This window comes from Oryzias latipes, chromosome 5 (genome assembly GCF_053564925.1).
Source record: "Oryzias latipes strain Hd-rR chromosome 5, Olatipes_Hd-rR_3.1".
Lineage (NCBI taxonomy): Eukaryota > Metazoa > Chordata > Actinopteri > Beloniformes > Adrianichthyidae > Oryzias > Oryzias latipes.
The window spans coordinates 13195998-13217865 of NC_136241.1; the positions used below are offsets into that span (position 1 = coordinate 13195998).

Here is a 21868-nt window from a genome sequence, read left to right on the forward strand (position 1 = left end):
ATCGGAATTCATATTGATGTGGATGAGACTTGTTTTACTCCAGTTTTACATTCATGAATAAAAAAAACAACAACCGAAAGAAAAAAATCACATGACGTTTCCAATTAAGTGAGTTTATCCAGTCAATCATACTTTGTTCTAAATACAGTAAGTCATTGCAAAGTCAAGCGTCTTAGCTGCAGAAAGTCGTTCTGAGGGTATAAAGATGACTTCTGTGACGGTTTGTTTCTTGCTTTTTGCTTGACTGACCAACAGAAGATTCAAAAGATAGGAAGGTTGAGCCTTTCTTCGGCACAAAGCTCTCCGTTTCTTCATGAACTCAATGAACTGTTGTGTTTCCTGCCAGCTCCGCCTCCTCTGCTGCTCCTCTCTGAACCGGCCCCAAACTCTAAACTGAGCTCGGGAGTATCGCTGAAAGCCAGAGATTCTCAGGCCTGAACCTTTCTGTCCAATCAATGGGTTTGAACAAAGAATATAAATATATGATTCACGTCTTCTTCCTCTGGAGTTCATGTCGTCTTCTTGGGGAATAAAGCAACATGTCGTTCAGAGCTCCTGCCTTTCCTTCAGGTTGGAGTTTCCCATTAGAGGGCCGAGCTGAGAACCTGAGAGTCATTTCTTGTTATTTCATTGTTTTTTGTAAAATCCAGACACATCTCTTGTCTTTCCAGGAATTTTATGATCACACAAAAATCCTCTGGCAGGACGAGGGCGTGCGGGCATGCTGGGAAAGGTCCAATGAATATCAACTCATTGACTGTGCGCAGTAGTAAGTCTGAATTTGATGTTTTTTTTATGAATCTTCATGTGTTCTGTACCAGGGTTTTAACATCAACAAATGTGATCCGTTTCATCAAGTTTCTTGAAAACACCATAAGCAGTAACTTTCTTAATTGCGACTGACAACAAAAAGGCTAGAAATGCAAACGGGTTGCAGTGATGTAAACATGTGTGCAACGCTTTTTTTTAAACTTTAAAATCACAGAGCAATGAATTTTTTTTAAACTTTGAATTTTGTCTATCAGTATGTTTAAGAATGTTTGTGGCAATTGCGTGTTGTGAAGAAGGGGGAGAATTAACAAAATTTCAAAGATACACCTACTTAGACTGGAAAGATGGTTGGAGCTTTAAAAAGATATGTCCAGATACCAAAAAAAAGAAACGTAAGACTTCAATTTGATCAAATGAGTAAACAAAACCACACAGAATCGCTGATTTCAATGCAAAAGGTTTATAAAAAAATGCCTTAAATGTTGACTTAAAGTGGTCCTTCAGATTCATGGGAACTGCAAGATCACTAAGGTAAAACAGGGCTACACTGTTAAAAGCTTTACATTTGACAAGAGGGAAATTTGGAAATTTATTCCAAGCTGACCACAAATTTAGGAGCTGTCAGAAAAGAAACTTAAAGCAAGAGCCTCATTTAAACAGCCAAAATGCAGATATTACATCTTGTAGCCATGGTTATAAAAGTGATGAGGTTGCCATATGACACACCCCACATGAAGAGCAGATGACAGATCATTTAATTTAACTGATTAACATTTTCAACCACTTTGGAAAGCAGAAGCATTTTGCTGAAGCTCTGCTTGATTCTTCTGGTTCTGTGAACTAGAGGAGTCATCCCACTGGTGTCGATGGGTTTCGAAGCAGTTTCTGTATTCTTTGCAGATGTTTTCAGTCAGCTTTTCTGCACTCTTCAAAAAGAAAACAATTGATCAAGCTTTGAAACAATTATTTTTTTAAGGCTAAATTGTCTCCAGTGTGCTTTTACTGCTTCATTCTCTGCAAGTCTTTAGTCATGTGGACGTATGGCCTTTTGTGATGATGATGATCTGTCAAAACTTAAAATTTCTAGTGTTTCTGTAGTGATAATGGTGGTAACATTATACCAAGTCATCCCCTAAGACTCAACTCAGCTCATCTGGCGGTTCTAGAAACGTTCCCACTGTGAGAAAAGTTTTTGATCTAGAAAAGACAACTGTCATAAATTATTTTGGACTGGTGGATGAGTTTGGTTGTTTTTCTAGGAACTTTTTAAAAAGGATTGTTGGGTTTGCTGATATTACTAAACTTTTCAGTTAAGTCTGTAATATTTATAACAGAGCAATAAAGTATTTGTCAATCACACATCCTGCAAGTTGTCCAACAAAGATGAGAAAGCTCTGTAATGTTCATTATAGGAAATCCAGGAAATCGCATTATTTGATTTTTAAAGAATTATGTTTTTTAATGGTGAAGAAAATGGGTATTGGGTCAAAGCAAAAGTTCATGTCAATATTTTGCATTGTAACCCTGGTCGTCAATGACAGAGGTCAAGTGTTTCCTGTAGGCCTTCAGCAGGTTTGCCCACACTGTAGCTGCTATTTTGATCCATTCTTCCATGCTGATCTACACAAGAACTGTGATGTTCTGGATTTTGAATTGAGGTCTGGAGACTTGTCCCTGGTTTCCATTAAGCTACGCTCACACTGGGCATGTATGCTTTTTTAGCCCATGGTATTCACACTGGACAAGCAGGGAGGGGCTTCTTCTTCCTCTCCTACTATTTACAAGTGCATGTTTGCTACCTGCAGTTGCAAGAGACTTGGTGTAAAATGTCGCGATTCTTTTTCCGGATTTTTTCTTTCACAGCTCTATGTCGATATGAAAGACTTGATGTCATATAATTAATTCCAGCTGGCCACAAATCACAACTATTCATTTCTCCTCCATGATCCATTTTCAAACGACTGGTACTTCCATGAATCAAAAGGGACGTGCTCCATACATCACTGCTAAATCAGAATCTCTGATTATTCAAAGTTCGACCTGGTTTTTAACCTGCAATGCATGCTCAGTGGCCGTGCATTTTGTACTTAGAGGCTGAAAAAGGGCTTAAAATGTGCGTAGCTCCGCGTGAATACGAGAGTTTTGGATGCAGACGCCTAAAACACGGATTTATGACATCTACTCAGACTTGCCGTTGGAAGTGGGTTCTTGAACGTGTGTTGCAGAGGGTGGTGTGAAGCTTCAGGCAGCTCTCTGGTCTTGGTATTGGTGGAGAGGTCTGATTGTTTAAGGGTGTGGACAGGTGTCTTTTATACAGATAACCAGTCCAAAGACATTAATACAGGTTACAAGTGAAAGATAGAGGAGCTTCTTAAGAAAAGAACCTACAGGTCTGTGAAGGACACGATTCTTATTTGTTTGTAGGAGCTAAATACTTTTTTATCCTTCTGTCTCAATGAACATTACAGACTGTTCACTTGTGGGACAACTTGTATAATGGTTGGCTGTGAAATACGTTTTTCCCCACTGCACATATTTTAACGCTAAACTGAAGTGAGCACTTACGTTTATAAAGGTCAATGTGCGTGTTCTGAGAATTTTACATGTAAGCGTAATGTTACAGTAAGAACATTCTTTCTCAGTTTGAGACTTTTACTCATATTCATATAAACCACCTAGGGACACCAGCAGAAACTTGTTGATTCCTGAATGTTTGTGAAGGTTTCTCTGTCATTCAGGTCAAGTTATCTCATGATTCTGTTCTTAGGGTAACTGGACTTTAAAAGTTTCTCTAAAAAACAAATCTGTGAATACTCAGATTCATTTATTCAAGGTTTATACTGTAGGAGGTTTGATCAAAACTACAAAATACAGCACAATATACTCCCAGAACAAACCGGGACAGCTCCCCATCACATCAGACTGATACATGGTATGATCTGGTATCTGCATTTAAAGGCAGCTGCACCATCGCTTCCTGAAGAGCACATGCAGATAACGAGCAATAGACACATCTACACAATACATACCTATGATAGTAATGTGTGCACTACGTCGAAAATCATTTGATTTAACGCAACAATAGAAATATGATAATAGATCAAGGCTGTCTTGATTGACGCGTTTAGGTATATGAAAATAAATGATATGGTGGATACTACTCTGGGATAGAAGGATCCAGCCATGATGGTCGGTTTGGTGTTGGTGGTGGATGTGTGGCTAGTGTGTGAGAGGACAAGTGTGACCAACCGTCCTCTGCGACGTGAAAGGTGCTCTTTATTGTTCCTAAGCATTGTCTATTTCTAAGCTTTGTCCACTTATGTCGTGGCTCTTCTATGAATCTATATGTGTTGCCAGGAAATCGATGATGTGTTGTCATCAGGATTTCAGCCAGCAAATGTTTCTTTTAAGATGTTGGTTTAGATTAGTTTCTTGACCTGTGTGGGCTGCATTGTCCCCCCCCCCCCTTTTTAGAAGCATCTGTATGTAGGGAAACACCCTGACTTTGAATAAAAACGAGGTGTCAGACAGAGCAAACTGAGAATTGCATGAGTGTGTTCCTGTCTGCTGTCTCTCTCGAGATAAGATTTCAAGTGAGTCCGTGCCCTTTCTTCCTGCTCAAATATAGTTGAGAAGTGTTGGTTTAGTTTAGACCCAACACAATCGAATCGTTATATATAAATAAATCGTTACACCCCTAATTAGTTGCTTTGTATTTTGCTATTTGTTCATGTATTGCAGGTCATATCGTCATCACACTTTTGATTACTAATATTGCACATCGCGAGTTGCTTTACATCGGGCAGCCCTAGTTTCCAGGTTTGAAATCAGCTGGGATGTCATGGATTGAAGATCCCTCTGACTTTCTCAGATTCACCTGGTGCCAAATAAAAGTTTAGAGGACTAAAATCTGAGTTCTTCAATGTTGGAAGAATGAACTTTGAAAAAGGGTGCACCACATTTCCGACATAAACCCAGATTCACTTTGACTTTCACACCTGTCGTAGCTAGCAGTTGTCATCGATGTTGTGTTGCGGGATACTTTGTACAGTAGAGGTGTCTCAACAGATCGAATTCCAGAAACGACGGAAATGGAGGCAGATGATTCCCCCCGACTTTGTGAGAACTGGCTTCTCCTCCACCAACCCCAGCAGTCCCAGTGTTATGGATCAGATGCTGGGCTGGGTGGCCAGACCGGAAGTGCTCCCCTCCCCCCTCAGTGCGCTTATGTAAACGTAGAAGCAGAGAAAAAGAGAGAGGAGAGCTATTTATAAACCCGGCAGTCTGCAGAAGGAGAAAGAATGAGCGAGTATGTTAGAGGAGGGAGACGGCTTCAGCATTATTGATAAAGGTTGTTGGCATTAAATGAAAATGTCAACCCTGGATCGGCACAAGGGTGGAGGGTGGGTGGGGGCACCGCTCTCTCAGCCACTCGTTATTTTAATGCTTAAATTACATCATTGTGTTCATGGCGTGTTAAAAACATTCTAAAAAGAGGAAGAAGAAGTTGGCCGGGCGATGATGCTCTGTTGTCTGTGTGAGATGAAGAAGAAGTCGCACAAGCTTCCCTGGATATATGTATATATATTTTTTTGCTCAGTCATCTTCCTTTGTGGTGCTGTTGTTGTTGTTTAGAGACACTTCCTGTCGATTTATACGGATGAGGTTAGCGGGAATGGTTTCTGTCCTTGGATGGTTTAACTTTAGTTGCCTTTTCTGTGGACGGGACAAAAAAAAAACCCTCTACGGAGCCTGATGAGTCTGCGTTTTTATCTGTAAAAATTTAAATTAAAAACAAATCAGAAAAAAACAACTATTTTTTTACGTTTTGTCCTCCATAAAGGCTCATGTTTGTAACTATTTTCGATAAAAACGAGCTTCAAGAAGTTGAAACCTCAAAAAGTAGTAGCTTGTTCAGAAATGTGTTTGTTTTGTACAATCACTTTGAGGTTATAGTTTCTTTAAGATTAAAAAAAGATAATAATTTCAGCCAATAACTGCTTAAGATAAAAATGCTTACATCTCATCTTTGTGGGAAAAAAAGAAAAGAATATTATTTCTCATAGATTCAAAACATGGTACATAACATAATACCTAATGAGTTCTTTTTTAATAAGCTACTCTTTTCCTTAGTTAGCTATTTTCAACTTATATAAAAATATTTACATGTACGATACATTTGGTCAGACATTTACTATCTGATTTTACAGTAATGACTTTTGCAAACATTATATAGATTTAGGGTTTGATTCCCAAGCACTGTAGCATAAATGTGTGTAAAAGTTGTTTAGACAATAACCTATGCTTCTTTCGACAAACAAAAATAGTTATATTTGACTTTAAATGTAAAATGATTGAAAAATCGTGTTTTGTTCAATAAAGAAATGCTTTACATCAATATTATGATGGTTACCTATTTAGAGGCTAGTTTGCTTTTTCTGTCACTCTTTAGTCAGCATCATTTAAAAAAGAAAATTGTGTTAAAATAAATGTTTAATTGAAAAATATCTTTTTTAGAGGAACATTGTTCATCTTAACGAAACTATAATAGATTATAGCATGTTATAATCTATTATAGTTTAATAGATTATAGCATGTTATAATCTATTATAGTTTAATAGATTATAGCATGTTATAATCTATTATAGTTTAAATTATAGCATTTTAAGATAACGTTTTTACTTTGCCAGCAGTTATAAAGCTAGAATACTTAAATGGACTTTATACAATGTATTTGCACTGGCATTTAGTTTTTTTTTTTAAGATAAGTACTAGATTTTTTTTTGATTACCGGTATTCTTTTTTTTTGTCAAATATTTTTACTCACTTTAAATAAATAAATGAAAAAAAGCCTAAAGAGTTTAAAAAAAACTCAAAACACACATAAAAATAAAAATTTTAATAATGATAATAATAATAATAATAATACACCTTTTTATCAATGTTTTTATCAATGACAATATATTAATTTAAAAAAGGAGAATATATTTTAAGTAAACCGTAACAGACTTTTATTTTTCAGTGTTTGTTTTTAATATACTGGGAGTTCATCGGCTTCCTTACGTTTTTATCAATATTGGAATAATCTGGATAAATAGGGGTTCCCTTTTACCTGGATGCTTAGGGAAAAGTTTAATTATTTGAGAAAGTGAGGAGGGAAATGTGCCCTAACAAGTAAACTTTATGACCGAGCTAATGTTTCCCAGTTGTGATTTTAGCTAAAGGGCTGTATTTGTTATCTGCTGGTTTTTGTTTTTGAGGCTGGGCAGTGGACACCCCTCATTTTACCTGCGTCTGCTCGGTGGTGTTCAGGCGAGGGCAGAAAATGGCTGAGACTCTGACTCATGTGAGCTGGGAGGGAACGAGGAGCTGATGTTGAGGCGAGATGAAGGGACGTGCAAACAGCAAAGTTGCTTTGATCTTATTAAAGTTGTGTTTGTCAGCTCGGAGGCAATTGCTTTAGGAAACTCCAGGTTCATGAGGAGGATTTGAATCTGCTCATTTTCAGTAAATAACCTGTATTTTATGCATGCATGTATGTAGGTATGTATGTATGTATGTTAGTATTTTTCCTGGATTCTTTTCCTTTGGCCCACTTATAGGTTTCCTCTTTTTACTCTGGTCTTTTTGGAAACATCATGTTTTTCTATCTTTTTCAAAAATCTATTTATCATGTTTGTTAGTGTTATATCATTTTTTTCCTTTTTGTTGTTTTAAAACGTAAATAATTTTGTAGCACTTTGTCCTTCATTAGTAGTTTTTCTTTAATTTGAGCATTTCAGTTTGTAAACATCTGAAGTTTTGCATGTATCTTCTTCATTTTTTGTAATAAATAGCTTTATTTTTATAGCTATATTCTTTCGTCCATCTTGCATTTTACTGCTGTTCTTTTTCTTGTCATTTTTCATGCCTTTCTTTCTCCTGCTGTTTTTTCTTTCTTTCTCAAAACCTACAATATGTTAATTGTTCTCTTTTGTCTTTTTTTTGTTGTTGTTGCCTTTTCTCTCTTCTCAGTGGTTTAGCTTTTTCTCCTCTGCTTTTTTCTAACCCACTTCATTCCCTGCATGGCTTTCTAAGTGTCTCTTTGTTGCTTTGCATGTTTCAACTCCTTTCCTATCGCTCTTTCTCTCCTGCCTTTCTTGTCATTCTTTCTTTTTTCCCTCTCACTCCGTCTCTCCCTCTTTCTGGCCTCTCTCCAGTAGCACAAGATTTGGAACCGATTGTCTATTTATAGCGCCTGTGGTTCTGTCACCATGACAACCAAACTGGAGGCCAGGGCGCCAGGGAGCTATTTTTGGAGCAGCGCTGTAATGTCAGACATAGCCTTCTCTCTCTTTTCTTCCCCCCCCCCCGTGTGTGTGTGTGTGTGTGTGTGTGTGTGTGTGTGTGTGTGTGTGTGTGTGTGTGTGTGTGCGCGCGAAGACGGATTGGCTGCTAAAGCTTTCAGCTCTGTCGGCTCACAGGCCGAAGCGTCAACGAACAAAGAAGCTGCAGAACTCCATGATCAGCTCCCCTCTGCAGACCGTACTGTCCATCCTCAGGCTCCAGGACCCTTCTCTGACTATTTTAGCTTTTATTTATTTTATTTTTTTTATGTAGGGTGGCTTAAAACCATTTTATTTATTCTGTTGTTTGGCTCAGGTTCTGAGACTGTTGCAGCTTGTAACACACTCTTAAATGTAAATTTAAAATATTTCCATTCTGAATATATCTATGTATTTGACTATTTTGAACATTTTAAAACTATAGCAATTATTTTCTTTAACTTTAACTATAAACAATATAAATTAAGCAGTTTTTGGCATTACAAAATTGTAAGAACCTCAATGTTTAGGACTCTTTTTTTAGTCTATTACATAACTATCTCTAATTTTTATCCTTTTAGTTTGACCAAACAAATGTGTGAATTTCATAAAAATCGCAAAATGTCAAGTAAATAAAACACGTTTTTGCTGAAGTATTTTTATCTCTTAAAAACGGTAAATAATTATTATAAAATACAGAATAAATACAAGATAACTTGAAGGCAAAATGTTAAAAAGTGAATTTAAGGACATTGAAAATAGCATTAAAAGTAAATTGAAGCTCCTCTGTTTCCTTTAAAAGTGTAATTTTGTGATTTTTTTTTTAATCAAAGCGGTCCTCTGCAGAGGCAAAGAGCTGGACTTTTTAGATACTTTGCCGGCTGATCTGTTTGTGCGCGTTCGCCCGCCTGTGTGTCATACAGCCGAATACAAGAACTGCTTGGATGCAGAGCAAAACTTTCCAGATGTTTTGTGTAGGCGCTCCGTGGAATCACAAACCCCGAGAGACGTTTAAAAGTCAAAAAGCATGCTTACGGGGGGGGGAAAAAAGAGTCTAAAATGATCGCAGGTGATAAATCCTGACTGTTTCTTTCTTTCAATATTTTAAATTAAGGCAATGAAAAGTATCCTATGGAAAAATGTTTATTTAAATGATAATTTTCATGGTCTTAGTGGTTAAACAAGTTAAAAAAAAGTATTTAGAGTATTTGGAATTGTTTTATGTGCAAACTCGAAAAGTCAAAACATTTACTCAAAGTCGCTTAATCCCATGTTGAGCAGAAGATCCACACAAGCCCATAATCTGAGTAATCCTTTGTCCTAATACTATAACAACTTTAACACGATGCTTGTATTACAGGGCTGTTATAGGTTGATCAGCTGTTGCTTCTTTTGAAATATTTGCACTTTTGGGATCTTAGTTTATGGAAAGAAATATTTATTCCACATTCACTGGATGTTTTAATATTTTTACAGCAGCCTATTCAAAGTGAAAATCATCAAGAGTTTCTAAAAAAATCTAAAAAGTAGTTTTGTATTTCTTTATTTATAATCTTTTACATTTCTATTAATCAAATTTCAATGTCTAAGTGTAAGAAAGTCTTTAAAAGGTTTCTCCTTTCTATTCTATGTAAATATTCTTCCAACTTATTTTTTCATTTATATTAGGTCATTGTTAACATCAAAATAAAACTGTTAAAGCATTTTTTTAAAGATTTAGATCATAATAAGCAATTTTGACAGGGAATTATTTATCATAAGTGGGAAGAACTTATTAATGAAAAAAAGTTCTTTGATTTGATAGATTTACTTTATTATCATCGTTCGTTGTACAACGGACGATGATAATAAAGCAAATCTAATCTAATCTATTTCAAATTGAAACAATAAAAGTACTTTTTATCATCAATAAATTCTTCCCAATTATGACAAACAATTCAGATCTTAAAGATAAACCCCTCTGCTTAGAGTCTAATAATAGTAGAAAACCTAAATTAGGAAAAATGGAACATTTATAGCCATTTTTACATACTAGATTTATTTTTAGTGTTTTCTGTGATTCTCCTCCCTACCTACAAATCAGCAAAAACCATGGAAAACATGTAGCCCTTTATCTTTTTGTATATAATCTTCTTTTTTTTGTCTTGTGTGTTTTTCCCCGTTGAAGTCAGGCCGTCTGTTGGCCCAGAATAACCCTGGCAGGTTAAACTCGGCTCCCCGCAACCCCGCGGACCTCTCTGTTACTGGGGCAGCTACTATTATTCTGTTTGACGGTTATAATTGGCCCTTCTCCTATTAATAGGGAGAACTGCTAAAAATGGTGCCGTGTGTTTGCGCTGGGTGTGTCAGCGCCTCAGACCGGAGTTTGGCCTTCGGTGGCAGCCATGTTCAGCGTGTGAGCGCTGGGGCTGCATGGGTTTCGGCGCCTGTCACATGCAGATTATTTATATTTTTGGGAGCTTTGCGCGGGGAATGTTGAGGGAGGACAAAGTTAGAGGCTGGCCGGGTGTGCGCAGTGGAAGTGAGGTGGTTTGGCTCCGAGCGGCTCTCCTCGGAGTGCTGTGGGTGTGCTGGCACAGCAAAGGCTCTATGGCGTGGGAACAGCTGAGCCACTTGAACCCTGCAGAGAGCTAATGGTACCTTACCGGTTTGCTGCTTAATAGCCTCCATGTGTGTTTAATATGAGTATCTGTCTCAGTTTGCATTGATGCAGAGCAATTTGCTTTCTGTTTTCCTTATTTTTCCGCCTCGCGCTTGCAGTCTTCTTCCGTCAGACCTGCAAGCTGTCGACCTCGGCAATCCTGAACCCCCCACCTGCTCTTTTCAGTGTGTTACCTTCAGTCCTCTTGTCACATTTCACCCCGGCTTGCCACATTCCTAGTTATCTCAGAAGAGGGAGCGGGCGGCTACATACCTGTTCTCAAGAGGCAGCTTCAAACAGGCATCCTGTCATTCCTGTTGTAAGAACGGAGGGCAAACAGTCAGCCGTCGACGGCAACCACAGGACTCTGATCTGGCAGGAATGGGAAATGAACACATCGGCCTTTGTAGCCTTCCTTTATTTATTGATTCAAGTCCCTCAGCAGACACATTTTCTGTCAAATCTAGCTCTTATTTCCATTGGCATGTACAGTACTTTGTGCAAGTCAAGAGTGTTGAGGCCTGAAAACATTAAATACAAGGCGCGCACATTTAATCAATTGTTCCCATTAAAATCGGTCCAAAAGTTAGACTTTTTGTAACAGAAAATGGATGTTGGGAAGTTTCCTCATAATATCGCTAAATGGAGAAAAAGGAGAATAAAGTGTTCTGAAGTAAGTCATTTTTCTGGACCGTCCTGAAGCTTTTCTAGTTTTCCACCGAAAATCAATGTCAGTTTATGGTTTTATTATTGTATTATTAATTCTATCTATGAAATTGGACTCTTTTGGCATTTTTTTGTTGTTGACATTTAGGTAAATGCTGGAAGACAAGATCCCGACAGGTTTTCCTGTTTTTATTCTGTTTTAAGTACATGTTGTTCCCTTAAAAAAAGGGTCATTTGGTCCCCCATGCTAAAGGAGGGATGTTGAATGGATAGAAGTAGAAACAAGTTGATCGAAGTTCAGACAGACTCAGCAGGTGACTCTCAAACCCTCATCCTTTCTGGAGAACTCCATCCCTGGATTCAGCAGAACCATAAATATGCACTGGGTGGGCATAGATTTGAATGTATTGGAGCCCCCCACCCCCCACCAACTCACCTACACACACACACACACACACACACACACACACACACACACACAGAGGCACATGCAGACAAAGACAACACACTTTCCTCCTGTGCAAGTACTACTACAGCGGCTCCATTGACGAGGCTCCTCTGGTCTGACAGAGCAAACGGCTGCTGATGACTCAGACTGGCTGCCTCTGATCTCACATAGAATTAAAACACGCTCCCTCTTGTGGCCATTCCAGGTGCCCTGTCCCCGTTATTACATCCATTCTATGCTAAATGCAGAGTTTGTTGCTTAACTACATCTAGAGGAAACCATTCCAAATGTTTTTATAGAAGTTATATGTGTTTATTGCAAACTTTAAATAAAAAAAATAAAAAACATTCTGTAAACTGTTCAGTTAAGGCCGCTGTGATCTGAACTGTGTGTTCTGTTTGCAGCTTTTTAGACAGAATTGATGTGGTCAGACAAAACGACTACACGCCCACGGATCAGGTGAGGCTCTCAACACACACTCAACAAAAGCTATTTTAACCTTAATGTTTCTTTCACTCGCTCCATACAAGGAAAACTAAATGTATGATGGGACACATGCAGAAAACGTGTCTGGTAAGCAGGGGTGCACGCCAGTGGTTTAAAAAAACAAAACAAAGCACGACAGATGAAAAGTTGCAGCGTTTAAGACTGTTTTTATTTAGAGTGTCAAAGATGTTAAAAGAAGCAAACTCCATCAAGCAATTATTCAGGTGTCCACTCTCATAGAAATGTAAGACGGAGATCTGCCCACTTCAAACAAATGGAGATACGATTGTTAAATATTTAAAAAGCATTCAGTTCTGACAACTGTAGTTCATTTTCTGACAGTTAAACAAGTCATGTCATTTAAAAATGATTGCGACAAAAGAACAAGCATGAGAAATGTCATCTCCCACAGTTCTAAGCAAACCCATCTAGAATGGTGTCATTGGTTCTGGACCATAATCATTCAGTGACAGAAGAACACGGCCTGTGACCGGTTCTTTGTGATGGAGGCAGCAGCAGGAAAGTCCTGTGCCATCATCTGCAATAAGTACATCCGTGCTCAAAATGAGCGCCTTTTTTGTATTTGTCAGCATGGAAAGAGTTTTTACAGTCTACATTAACTTCAAAACGCTCCTAAAGTAGAAGTAGGAGAAAGGATCCAAACCCTGTCGTCCATGCTGAGCCGCATGCTGAGCCAGAGGAGACTCTTCAACAACATCCTCCTAAACGTGGCAACATCTGCTTCCCTTAAACCTTCCTGCAAAGACAGCCTTTTGTTTTAGTCCACTTGTCACTCATGTCATGAGATGGATAAGTTCTCACACTTTATACACACAGGAAGCCTGTGGTACCTGAAAGTGTCCACAGATGTTCGCATCTGACCTCGCTGATGGACCTGAGCCACATAAGAAAAAAAAGGGACATTTATTAAACCACCACATCAAAAAAATGACATAGTGCAGATAGTTAAGGAGCCATGTTGGAATAATAACAAACTGAAATGATCACTTGGAGTCATAGCTTCATCACATTGTCTCACAGTTTTGCTCTCTCTTTCCTTCTCCACTTCAGGACCTCTTGAGATGCAGAGTACTGACATCTGGGATCTTCGAGACGAAATTTCAAATAGACAAAGTTAATTTCCAGTAAGTAGTAACTTAGTTGGAAGTTTTCTTGTCAGAAAATATTAATTATTTCTCCATTATCATGAAATACCGTTTGGCTCCTCAGACATTTTGTCATTCCTTTGAAATCCTTTCTGCCTTTGCGTGTTTCTGCAGTATGTTTGATGTTGGAGGTCAGAGAGACGAACGTCGAAAATGGATCCAGTGTTTTAACGGTTGGATGTTGCTTTACTTTAGTAACTGAAAGCATGTGAACAGGAGCTTGTGGTTTGTTTGCTGTGCTGATCCTTTTTTTTCCTGCTTTTTCTTGGTGGTACAGATGTGACGGCGATCATCTTTGTGGTGGCGAGTAGCAGCTACAACATGGTGATCAGAGAAGACAATCAGACAAACAGACTACAGGAAGCCCTCAATCTTTTCAAGAACATTTGGAACAACAGGTCAGTATTATTTTAGTTTTTTTTGTTGTTGTTTAAGTTCATGTTCTTCAGATGGTACCTTTGACTACTTTTAAATGATAATTAACATTAAGCATAAGGGACTGGGCTGAAGCACATGCCTATCAAAGCCCTTTTTTATTTTTTTATTTTGAAAGAATTGTTTTTTTAATTCAATTTTATTTATATAGCCCAATATTACACCAATAGTCATTTCAATGGGGTTTATATAGTGGTCTTAGAATCCAATAGATATGACTAAACTAAACTAAACTGGGCATCCCTGCCCTTAAACCATCCTTCTTGGTAAGGAAAAACTCCTTTAAAAGACTATAAATTAAGACAACTTTTGTGCTGTTGACACAAAAACTTAAATATTCAAAATGTGGGGAAAGTTGATTAAATATAAATGTCCTTAATTCCAAGTTTCTCTGCTCTGTTCTTTATAAAGAAACTGAAGCATAGAATTGGTATAAAAAAACATTTAAGATTCACATTTTCAGGTTATACTGCTTTTTTTTTGTGTCTAATTGTGTTATTAGTTCCCATTTTGAAACAATTTTTTACCAAGTGAAAATCTAAATGTATTTTGAACAATTATTGGCCTAAAAAGTCCAGAAATTCTCATTATCATAATCCTACAAGTCAGAATCATGCATACCTTAAAATACTTGATCAAAATAAAAGTTTGTTCCTTTTTACCACCAGGATATCAGGTTTACAGCTAAACATAACCCGGAAAAATACACAACAAACTCACCTAGCAAGCTAAAGCAGTGTTGAAAAAGGAATATAGTTTTATTTTGAACCAACTTTAGCTGCAATGGTAAGAATATTGAATAAGCGTGACTTTTTAAAAAAGGATTTCAGAACAATGAATCCTCTTTCTCCAAGCCGAACATACTACCATCTCATACATGTCCTATAAATTAATTCAGGAATTTAAAATCCATGGGGTATTCAACAGATTTGTTTGTTCAAATCTGTGTGAAGTTTTTCATCTGGTGCTTGTTTTAAGACGTAGATCGGCGGTTAAAGACACTTGAGCTCATTGATCTCTGTCTGTAGGTGGCTACGGACCATTTCTGTAATCCTTTTCCTGAACAAACAAGACTTACTAGCAGAGAAGGTGTTGGCGGGGAAGTCCAAAATTGAGGAGTATTTTCCAGAGTTTTCACGATACACTACACCTGACGATGGTAAGACCAACTCCACTCCAGAAACTTTTCCAGAGTAAGACGTTCATTTCAGGATCAGATTACAATTTATGTTATTAACTACAAAAACAATCCTGTGTTTTTCATCTTTGCTTTTTTACATGTTTTTTTTTCCTACCATGTAACCATTTATTTCTGTTGAGTTGTTTTCCCCCCAAAATTCAATTATTACTATTTGCAGACATCACTCAAAAAGAAAAGAAAATTATAATTTTATTTTCATTATGTATTTAAAAAAAATCGAGAGAAGCCAGATGAGGTGGCTCGGGATCTAGTCCGAATGCCTCCTGGACGCCTCCCTGGGGAGGTGTTCTGGGCATGTCCCACTGGGTGGAGGCCCCGGGGAGGACCCAGGACACGCTGGAGAGACTACGTCTCTCCCCTGGCCTGGGGAACGCCTCGGGGTCTCCACAGAGGAGCTGGAGGAAGTGGGCGGGAAGATGGAAGTCTGGGCATCTTTTCTTAGACAATGCCCGCAACCCGGTCCATGATAAGCGGAGGAAGATGGATGGATGGAGGGATTTAAAAAAACAACAACTTTGTTTCAATGACTTCAATGATTGTTTGTCAGCGAAAATTAATTTTTGTTTTGTTCGTGTCCAACAGCAATACCAGAACCAGGAGAGGACCCACGAGTTACCAGGGCCAAGTACTTCATACGGGATGAGTTTCTGGTGTGTACAAAGATCAAATCCCAGCAGGTAAAGCTTCTCTTACCTGTTTGGATTTGATCAGGTTCCTATTTTCATTTTTGACTTAATAAAAACCCTAACTTTTCCAACGGGTAGCTTTGCTCTTCCTCCACTTGTCTCTGAAAGTTCTACTTTAGATTTTTAACCTAAAAGCTTTGTACTAACAAAAGATTTTGAATTTTACTTTTCTCTTTTCTGATTTTCTTTGGCTCTCTTTATGTTTTTACTAAGTAAATGTAGAAATGTAGAGATTTAATGTAGAAATAACCACAGATTTGGTATTTGTTGATGGAGATTCACCATGTCTTTCTTTTTTACCATGAGTGGCATGTTGACTCTGTTTTTTTAGCTTGTTGCTTTAATGCTTTTTATTTGTAGTTTTATTTTTAACTCTTTAGCTCACTGACCCCACACAAGTGAAACTAACTCCCAGCATTAATAAAAAATAAACACTAAACTCGTCTACATCCTCCAATTAAAGAGAATCTTTTTTTGTTCAAACATGATCAGGCTTGAAGTCAAAATGACAGACAGACAGACAGACAGACAGACAGACAGACAGACAGACAGACAGACAGACAGACAGACAGACAGACAGACAGACAGACAAGAATACGCAGCTGTTGTTTTTTCTCCTACTGGACTGATTTAGCAACCGATTTTTCAAAGTAAAAAATTTTTCTGAATAAAAGATGGTTCCGACTAATAATAAAAGGAGTAAAAGTTGGAATATTTCTTCGGGTACATCGTAGACCAGGGGATGACAATTGTTTTAACTGGCGGGCCACATTGGGTCCTAAAATTCGATAGAAGGGCCAGACCAGGAGCAGATGCGTGGAGTCAGAATGATATAACATGGAATGTAGATGAAACATTTGGATTGAAAATTATATTCTAAAACAGAATATTCTTTTTTGTTTTAGTTTAAAACTTTTGTTCCCATTTTAGATCTCTTTTTTATTGTGAAGCCCTTTGGTACCTTCAAGGAGTTGGAAAGTGCTGTATGAATAAAGTTTCATTCATTAATTATCCTATTAATAAAATAAATAACACTATTTATGAAATAAAACAATGACCAAATAACACTCTCTATGATTTTCAGAGACAAAAATTCCAGAAAAAAATGCTGATACATTTACAAATGTATCCAAAAGATCCTAGACTATCATCTAGTGTTTCATAGTAATACTGCAGAATGCTGCATACAAAAGTAGACATGGACACATGTCCTTTTATGCATAAATAAACTGAATGTAAAAAAAATCTTCACAGATATCACAAATTTACAGTTTGGGCTCGTTAAGAAAGCAGTGTTGTGTAAACAAATCTTGACCAGGTTTTATCTTTTTTTTCAGAGGATCAGCACAGCCAGTGGGGATGGAAGACACTACTGTTACCCTCATTTCACCTGCGCAGTCGACACGGAAAACATCCGGCGTGTCTTCAATGACTGTCGGGACATCATACAGAGAATGCACCTACGGCAGTACGAGCTCTTGTGATGTGTCCTGCTGATGTACCCACCGATCAAGCAGAAGCCCCTCTACCGTGACTGGTTGACCCACTTCACCCTCCAGTTCTACCATGTCACCGCAACACGAGGAAGCAAGAGACCAGCCGCTCTCCTCTCAAACACAAATACAGCTTTCCCTGCAACACAACGTCGAACAAAGAGTAAAGAGGAAACTTGCTTTTCTGTCTTAGTTTGAGCAACAACAACAGTCTGTTTGGACTGACACTGACCCAGTGAGAGGGGTTTCGACTGGAATCTTCAGTGTGGAGGAAATATACACTCGCAAAAATACTGTGGAATAGGACTGCCGGACCTCTGCATATCTTTTACTAAAGCAGTCGTAAACACCATCATTTTTAAACCACTTCCCCACTATAACAGTTTTTAGAGGGACAGTACAATATTTTCTGAGAGAGAGAGATGTCTTGTTTTTTTTTGTTGTTTTCCTTTAGAAAAGGCACAAACAACGGACATGCTGGGTGGTACACCGCAACAAAGAGGGCTGTTGTTCCTGGTTACAAACAAAGAGACTAGTTCACTAAGGGACTGTGGACGTTTGCGCGCCTGCGTTAAGTCGCATGGCTCTTAAGGAAAACCAGTCAAGGCTTAACTGCAGATATTACCAACATTTAAAAAAAAAGGAAAATATCAAACAAATGCATTGATTCATGCTCACCAGTGAACTACATGCAGTGCAAAAAAATTTAATCTATCTATCTCTCTATCTATCTATATATATATATATAAACATATATGTGTATATATATATATAGATATATATATACATATATATATATATATATACACACATGTATAAATTATATATTCCTGTTATGATGCAGTTCAACTTTTATGTTTTTGTTAGTTTTTATCTCATGTTGTTTGTCAATGTACACTGTGTGATCTGCCTTTGTGCACCATTTATACTCCACTTTAACACACTCATGCTTACAAATAACTAAAGATGCTCATCCCCGCCCTCCTCCCAGCTGTCTGTCCGCAAGCCGACATATGAAAAATAAGTGTACGTTTTTTTTTTCATTTAACACAATAAATAAAAGCTTAGCAAAAAGAGGAAGCATGAAGTCAAAGACAAACCGACTGAATGCAGCGTTTTGAGCAGAAACACCAACACAGATACTCCAGCCCTCATCACATCGGTCCCGTCTGTCCTTACCTTGTGTCTTTGTCTCCCACTTCTCCCACTCACAACCTCCTTCCCTGGCTTTGAGTATGTCTCTTTCTTTTACTGCTGGACTATTATTCTTGTACAGACTGTAAAATGTATTATTTTGTACAACTTTACTGAAAAGAAAAAAAACTTGTAGAAGATCCTTGTGCCTTGATCATGACTGTACTTGTAAAAAAAAAAGAAAAAGGAGCTAATTTGCGAGTTATGATTCACTGTGCTGTACAGCTGGACGGAGGACGGTCAGACCCTCTACCACAAGCCCAGAGGAGCGTCCAGTCGGGTCGGGTCAGGTCGGGCAGGGGGTTTTGTCTGTTGCTTGGTTACCAGTTTTCACACATTTGTTAGTTTTTTGAATAACTCCTTTTGCTTTGACTCTACCCTGATTTTTATAATTTTTTTTAATGCCACCTTGATACTGTGAAGTCAAATATACAAACACCCATTTTTAGGTTATGCACATAATTGCAACCAGATTTTCTTTGTTTCCTGCCTCAAATGTTTTTAAAGGTGGCAGTTCTGGGTGCAAAGTGGTGGGTGTTAAGGCATCTTTATTATTGAGCTTAAACTCTTTTATCAGAGCCAAACATCCAGTTGCAAAACAAAGTTTTTTTTACATAAACCAAATTATTTTTGTTTACAAAGAGAAAATTATTGTGTTAGTGTTTCTTTGCAGACCCATTGGACCGTCTGCATCAGCACTGCTAGAGACATTACATATGCTACATATGCTACAATATAAACTTATTAAATGCCTTTTAGAGCTAATTTAACTCAGTGGTTTGGATACTTCCAAGTATTTTCATATCATAATTTAGACAATTTTTACATTGATTATCATAAGTATTCAGTTCCTGGGAGCAAAAAGCTTCCCAAAAGCAAATGATGCACTTTTTTTTATAAAAAGAAAAAACATATAGAAACAAACTAAGATTGCATTTTAATCATCACACACCTTGTTTTCCAGCTGACCATGTTCAAAAATGCAGCTTTTTTGTTTTTTTTCCAGCTAAACAAATAAATCATCATCAGGTCTGTTTTGACACCTGTCGATTACAGCTTTTGTCTTTGAGGCTTTACCAAGGACATATGCGGTGCCTTTCCCACAGATTTGTGTTTTAGGAAACAACTTCTGCCCTGTGCAGAATGTTGAACTAAATATTTCTGTCTGCAGCCCTCCATTTTTGCTTGAAAATGGTTTTTTTTCTCTCGTGTTTGTACAGGACACTGCACTCAGAAATTTTCTTTAAAAATCTTATGGTAAATACAGAAACAGTGGGATTTACAGCCGACTCACTACAGAGCTGCACTATCCAAGCAATAATATGTTTGTAATTCTTCTCTCAGCAATAGTACGTTCTGTTTCCTCCAAAACACACACTATTTTGTTGTAAAATGTTATTTGACAAGTGGATAATCTTCAGGTTCTGCACAGTTTAATGTGTCAAATGCATTAAAGGTTACAAACAATAGCTTTGATTTAACAGTGCACTTAGAGGTTGCTAGCTCTAAATTCACTGTATAAATGATAGAATTGGGCTGAAATGAGTAATGTTGCTATTCAGATTAAAAATAGACAAGTCATTTTTTAAAATAATATTTAAAAAATGTTTTACTGTTGAAACTGTAGGATTGGGTAATGAATCACGCTTTTTTTTTGGTTAGTTTTTTTTTTTTATTGCATCGCGACTTTATGTACTGATGCTGATTCCTATGCTGGAATGTGATACTATAGGACGATTGTTTCATATGCCGTGCAACTTAAAGACTTTGTTGTTCCTGAAGAGCTACATTGAGCTTGCCTTACATACACAGCAAAAATATGATCATTGTTTGAGTTCCTAAGTAACCTAAATTTTCAAGTAATCCGGGATAATCTGATGTATTTTTTTAATCTGGTAGGGTAGTTATCTGATTTTAGATTTCCTTACAATAATAGTTTATCGTGTTCAGTCACATTTACAAATATGTATGGAAAAATTGCAGACCTAAATACAATGCAAGACAGCTTTAAAACCATGAGAATGGCCAAGTGGTTAAAAATAACTCCAGAAAGTTTAAACCTTAAGTAACTACATAGGCCTACACATAAATTTGAAAAAATCTGCAGTGGGCTCAACCATTTAACTTCTTCTTTTGTGAAAATTCTGGGTATGTAAATATGCAAGAACAGTTTAAAAAATATTTTCCAGTTGATTGTTCTGCTAAAGAATCTACACTGACCAAAAATATAAACGCAACACTTTTGTTATTGCTCCCATTTTTTATGGTATGAACTCAAAGATGTGAAACATTTTCCACATACACAAAACATACACAATGCCACAGATGTCGCAAGTTTGGAGGGAGCGTGCAATTGGCATGCTGATAGCAGGAATGTCTACCAGAGCTGTTGCTAGGGAATTGAATGTCCATTTCTCCACCATAAGCCGTCTCCAAAGGTGTTTCCGAGAATTTGGCAGCGCATCCAACCGGCCTCACAACCGCAGACCACGTGTAACCACACCAGCCCAAGACCTCCACATCCAGCATGTCCACCTCCAAGATCGTCTGAGACCAGCCACTCGGACAGCTGCTGTCGATTATGCAATCGGTTTGCATAAGCTAAGCTCATCTGCATGCTCGTCGTCCTCATCGAGGTCTCGACCTCACTCCAGTTCGTCGTCGTAACCGACTTGAGTGGGCAAATGCTCACATGCGATGGCGTCTGGCACGTTGGAGAGGTGTTCTCTTCACGGATGAATCCTGGTTTACACTGTTCAGGGCAGATGGCAGACAGCGTGTGTGGAGTCGTGTGGGTGAGCGGTTTTCTGATGTCAATGTTGTGGATCGAGTAGCCCATGGTGGTGGTGGGGTTATGGTATGGGCAGGCATATGTTATGGGCGAAGAACACAGGTGCATTTCATTGCATTGCATTTTGAATGCACAGAGATACCGTGACGAGATGATGGGGCCCATTGTTGTGCCGTACATCCAACATCACCTCATGTTGCAGCATGATAATGCACAGCCCCATGTTGCAAGGATCTGTACACAATTCTTGGAAGCTGAAAACATCCCAGTTCTTGCATGGCCAGCATACTCACCGGACATGTCACCCATTGAGCAGGTTTGGGATGCTCTGGATCAGCGAATACGACAGCGTGTTCCAGTTCCCGCCAATATCCAGCAACTTCGCACAGCCATTGAAGAAGAGTGGACCAACATTCCACAGGCCACAATAGACAACCTGATCAACTCTATGCGAAGGAGATGTATCACACTTCATGAGGCAAATGGTGGTCACACCAAATACTGACTGGGTCCCCTGACCCCCTCAATAAAACAAAACTGAAGATTTCAGAGTGGCCTTTTCTTGTGGCCAGTCTAAGGCACACCT

General features: G+C 38.1%; 1 protein-coding gene and 1 long non-coding RNA gene across 3 annotated transcripts in view; one reads left to right on the forward strand and one right to left on the reverse strand.

Moving 5' to 3' along the window:
* The window catches only part of LOC101166373 (guanine nucleotide-binding protein G(s) subunit alpha), a 31175-nt gene extending 12490 nt beyond the window's left edge, over positions 1-18685 (forward strand). Inside the window, exons 5-12 of one of the 2 annotated variants that reach the window (XM_011474905.4) lie at positions 672-769; positions 12235-12289; positions 13388-13461; positions 13597-13655; positions 13760-13880; positions 14946-15076; positions 15701-15795; positions 17142-18685. In XM_011474905.4, coding sequence (XP_011473207.1) covers positions 672-769; positions 12235-12289; positions 13388-13461; positions 13597-13655; positions 13760-13880; positions 14946-15076; positions 15701-15795; positions 17142-17288 — 780 coding nt within the window. In that variant the 3' untranslated portion in view covers positions 17289-18685. The remainder of the gene's footprint in view (positions 1-671; positions 770-12234; positions 12290-13387; positions 13462-13596; positions 13656-13759; positions 13881-14945; positions 15077-15700; positions 15796-17141) is intronic. The other variant, XM_004068697.5, reaches the window with a different exon arrangement.
* Positions 12860-13672, reverse strand: LOC110015116 (uncharacterized). The gene is made up of 4 exons (XR_002290201.3): positions 13532-13672; positions 13356-13422; positions 13168-13211; positions 12860-13073 (listed from the first exon to the last, which is right to left on the reverse strand). It is a non-coding gene; the product is annotated as an uncharacterized LOC110015116 (long non-coding RNA).
* Positions 18686-21868: the final 3183 nt, after the last annotated feature.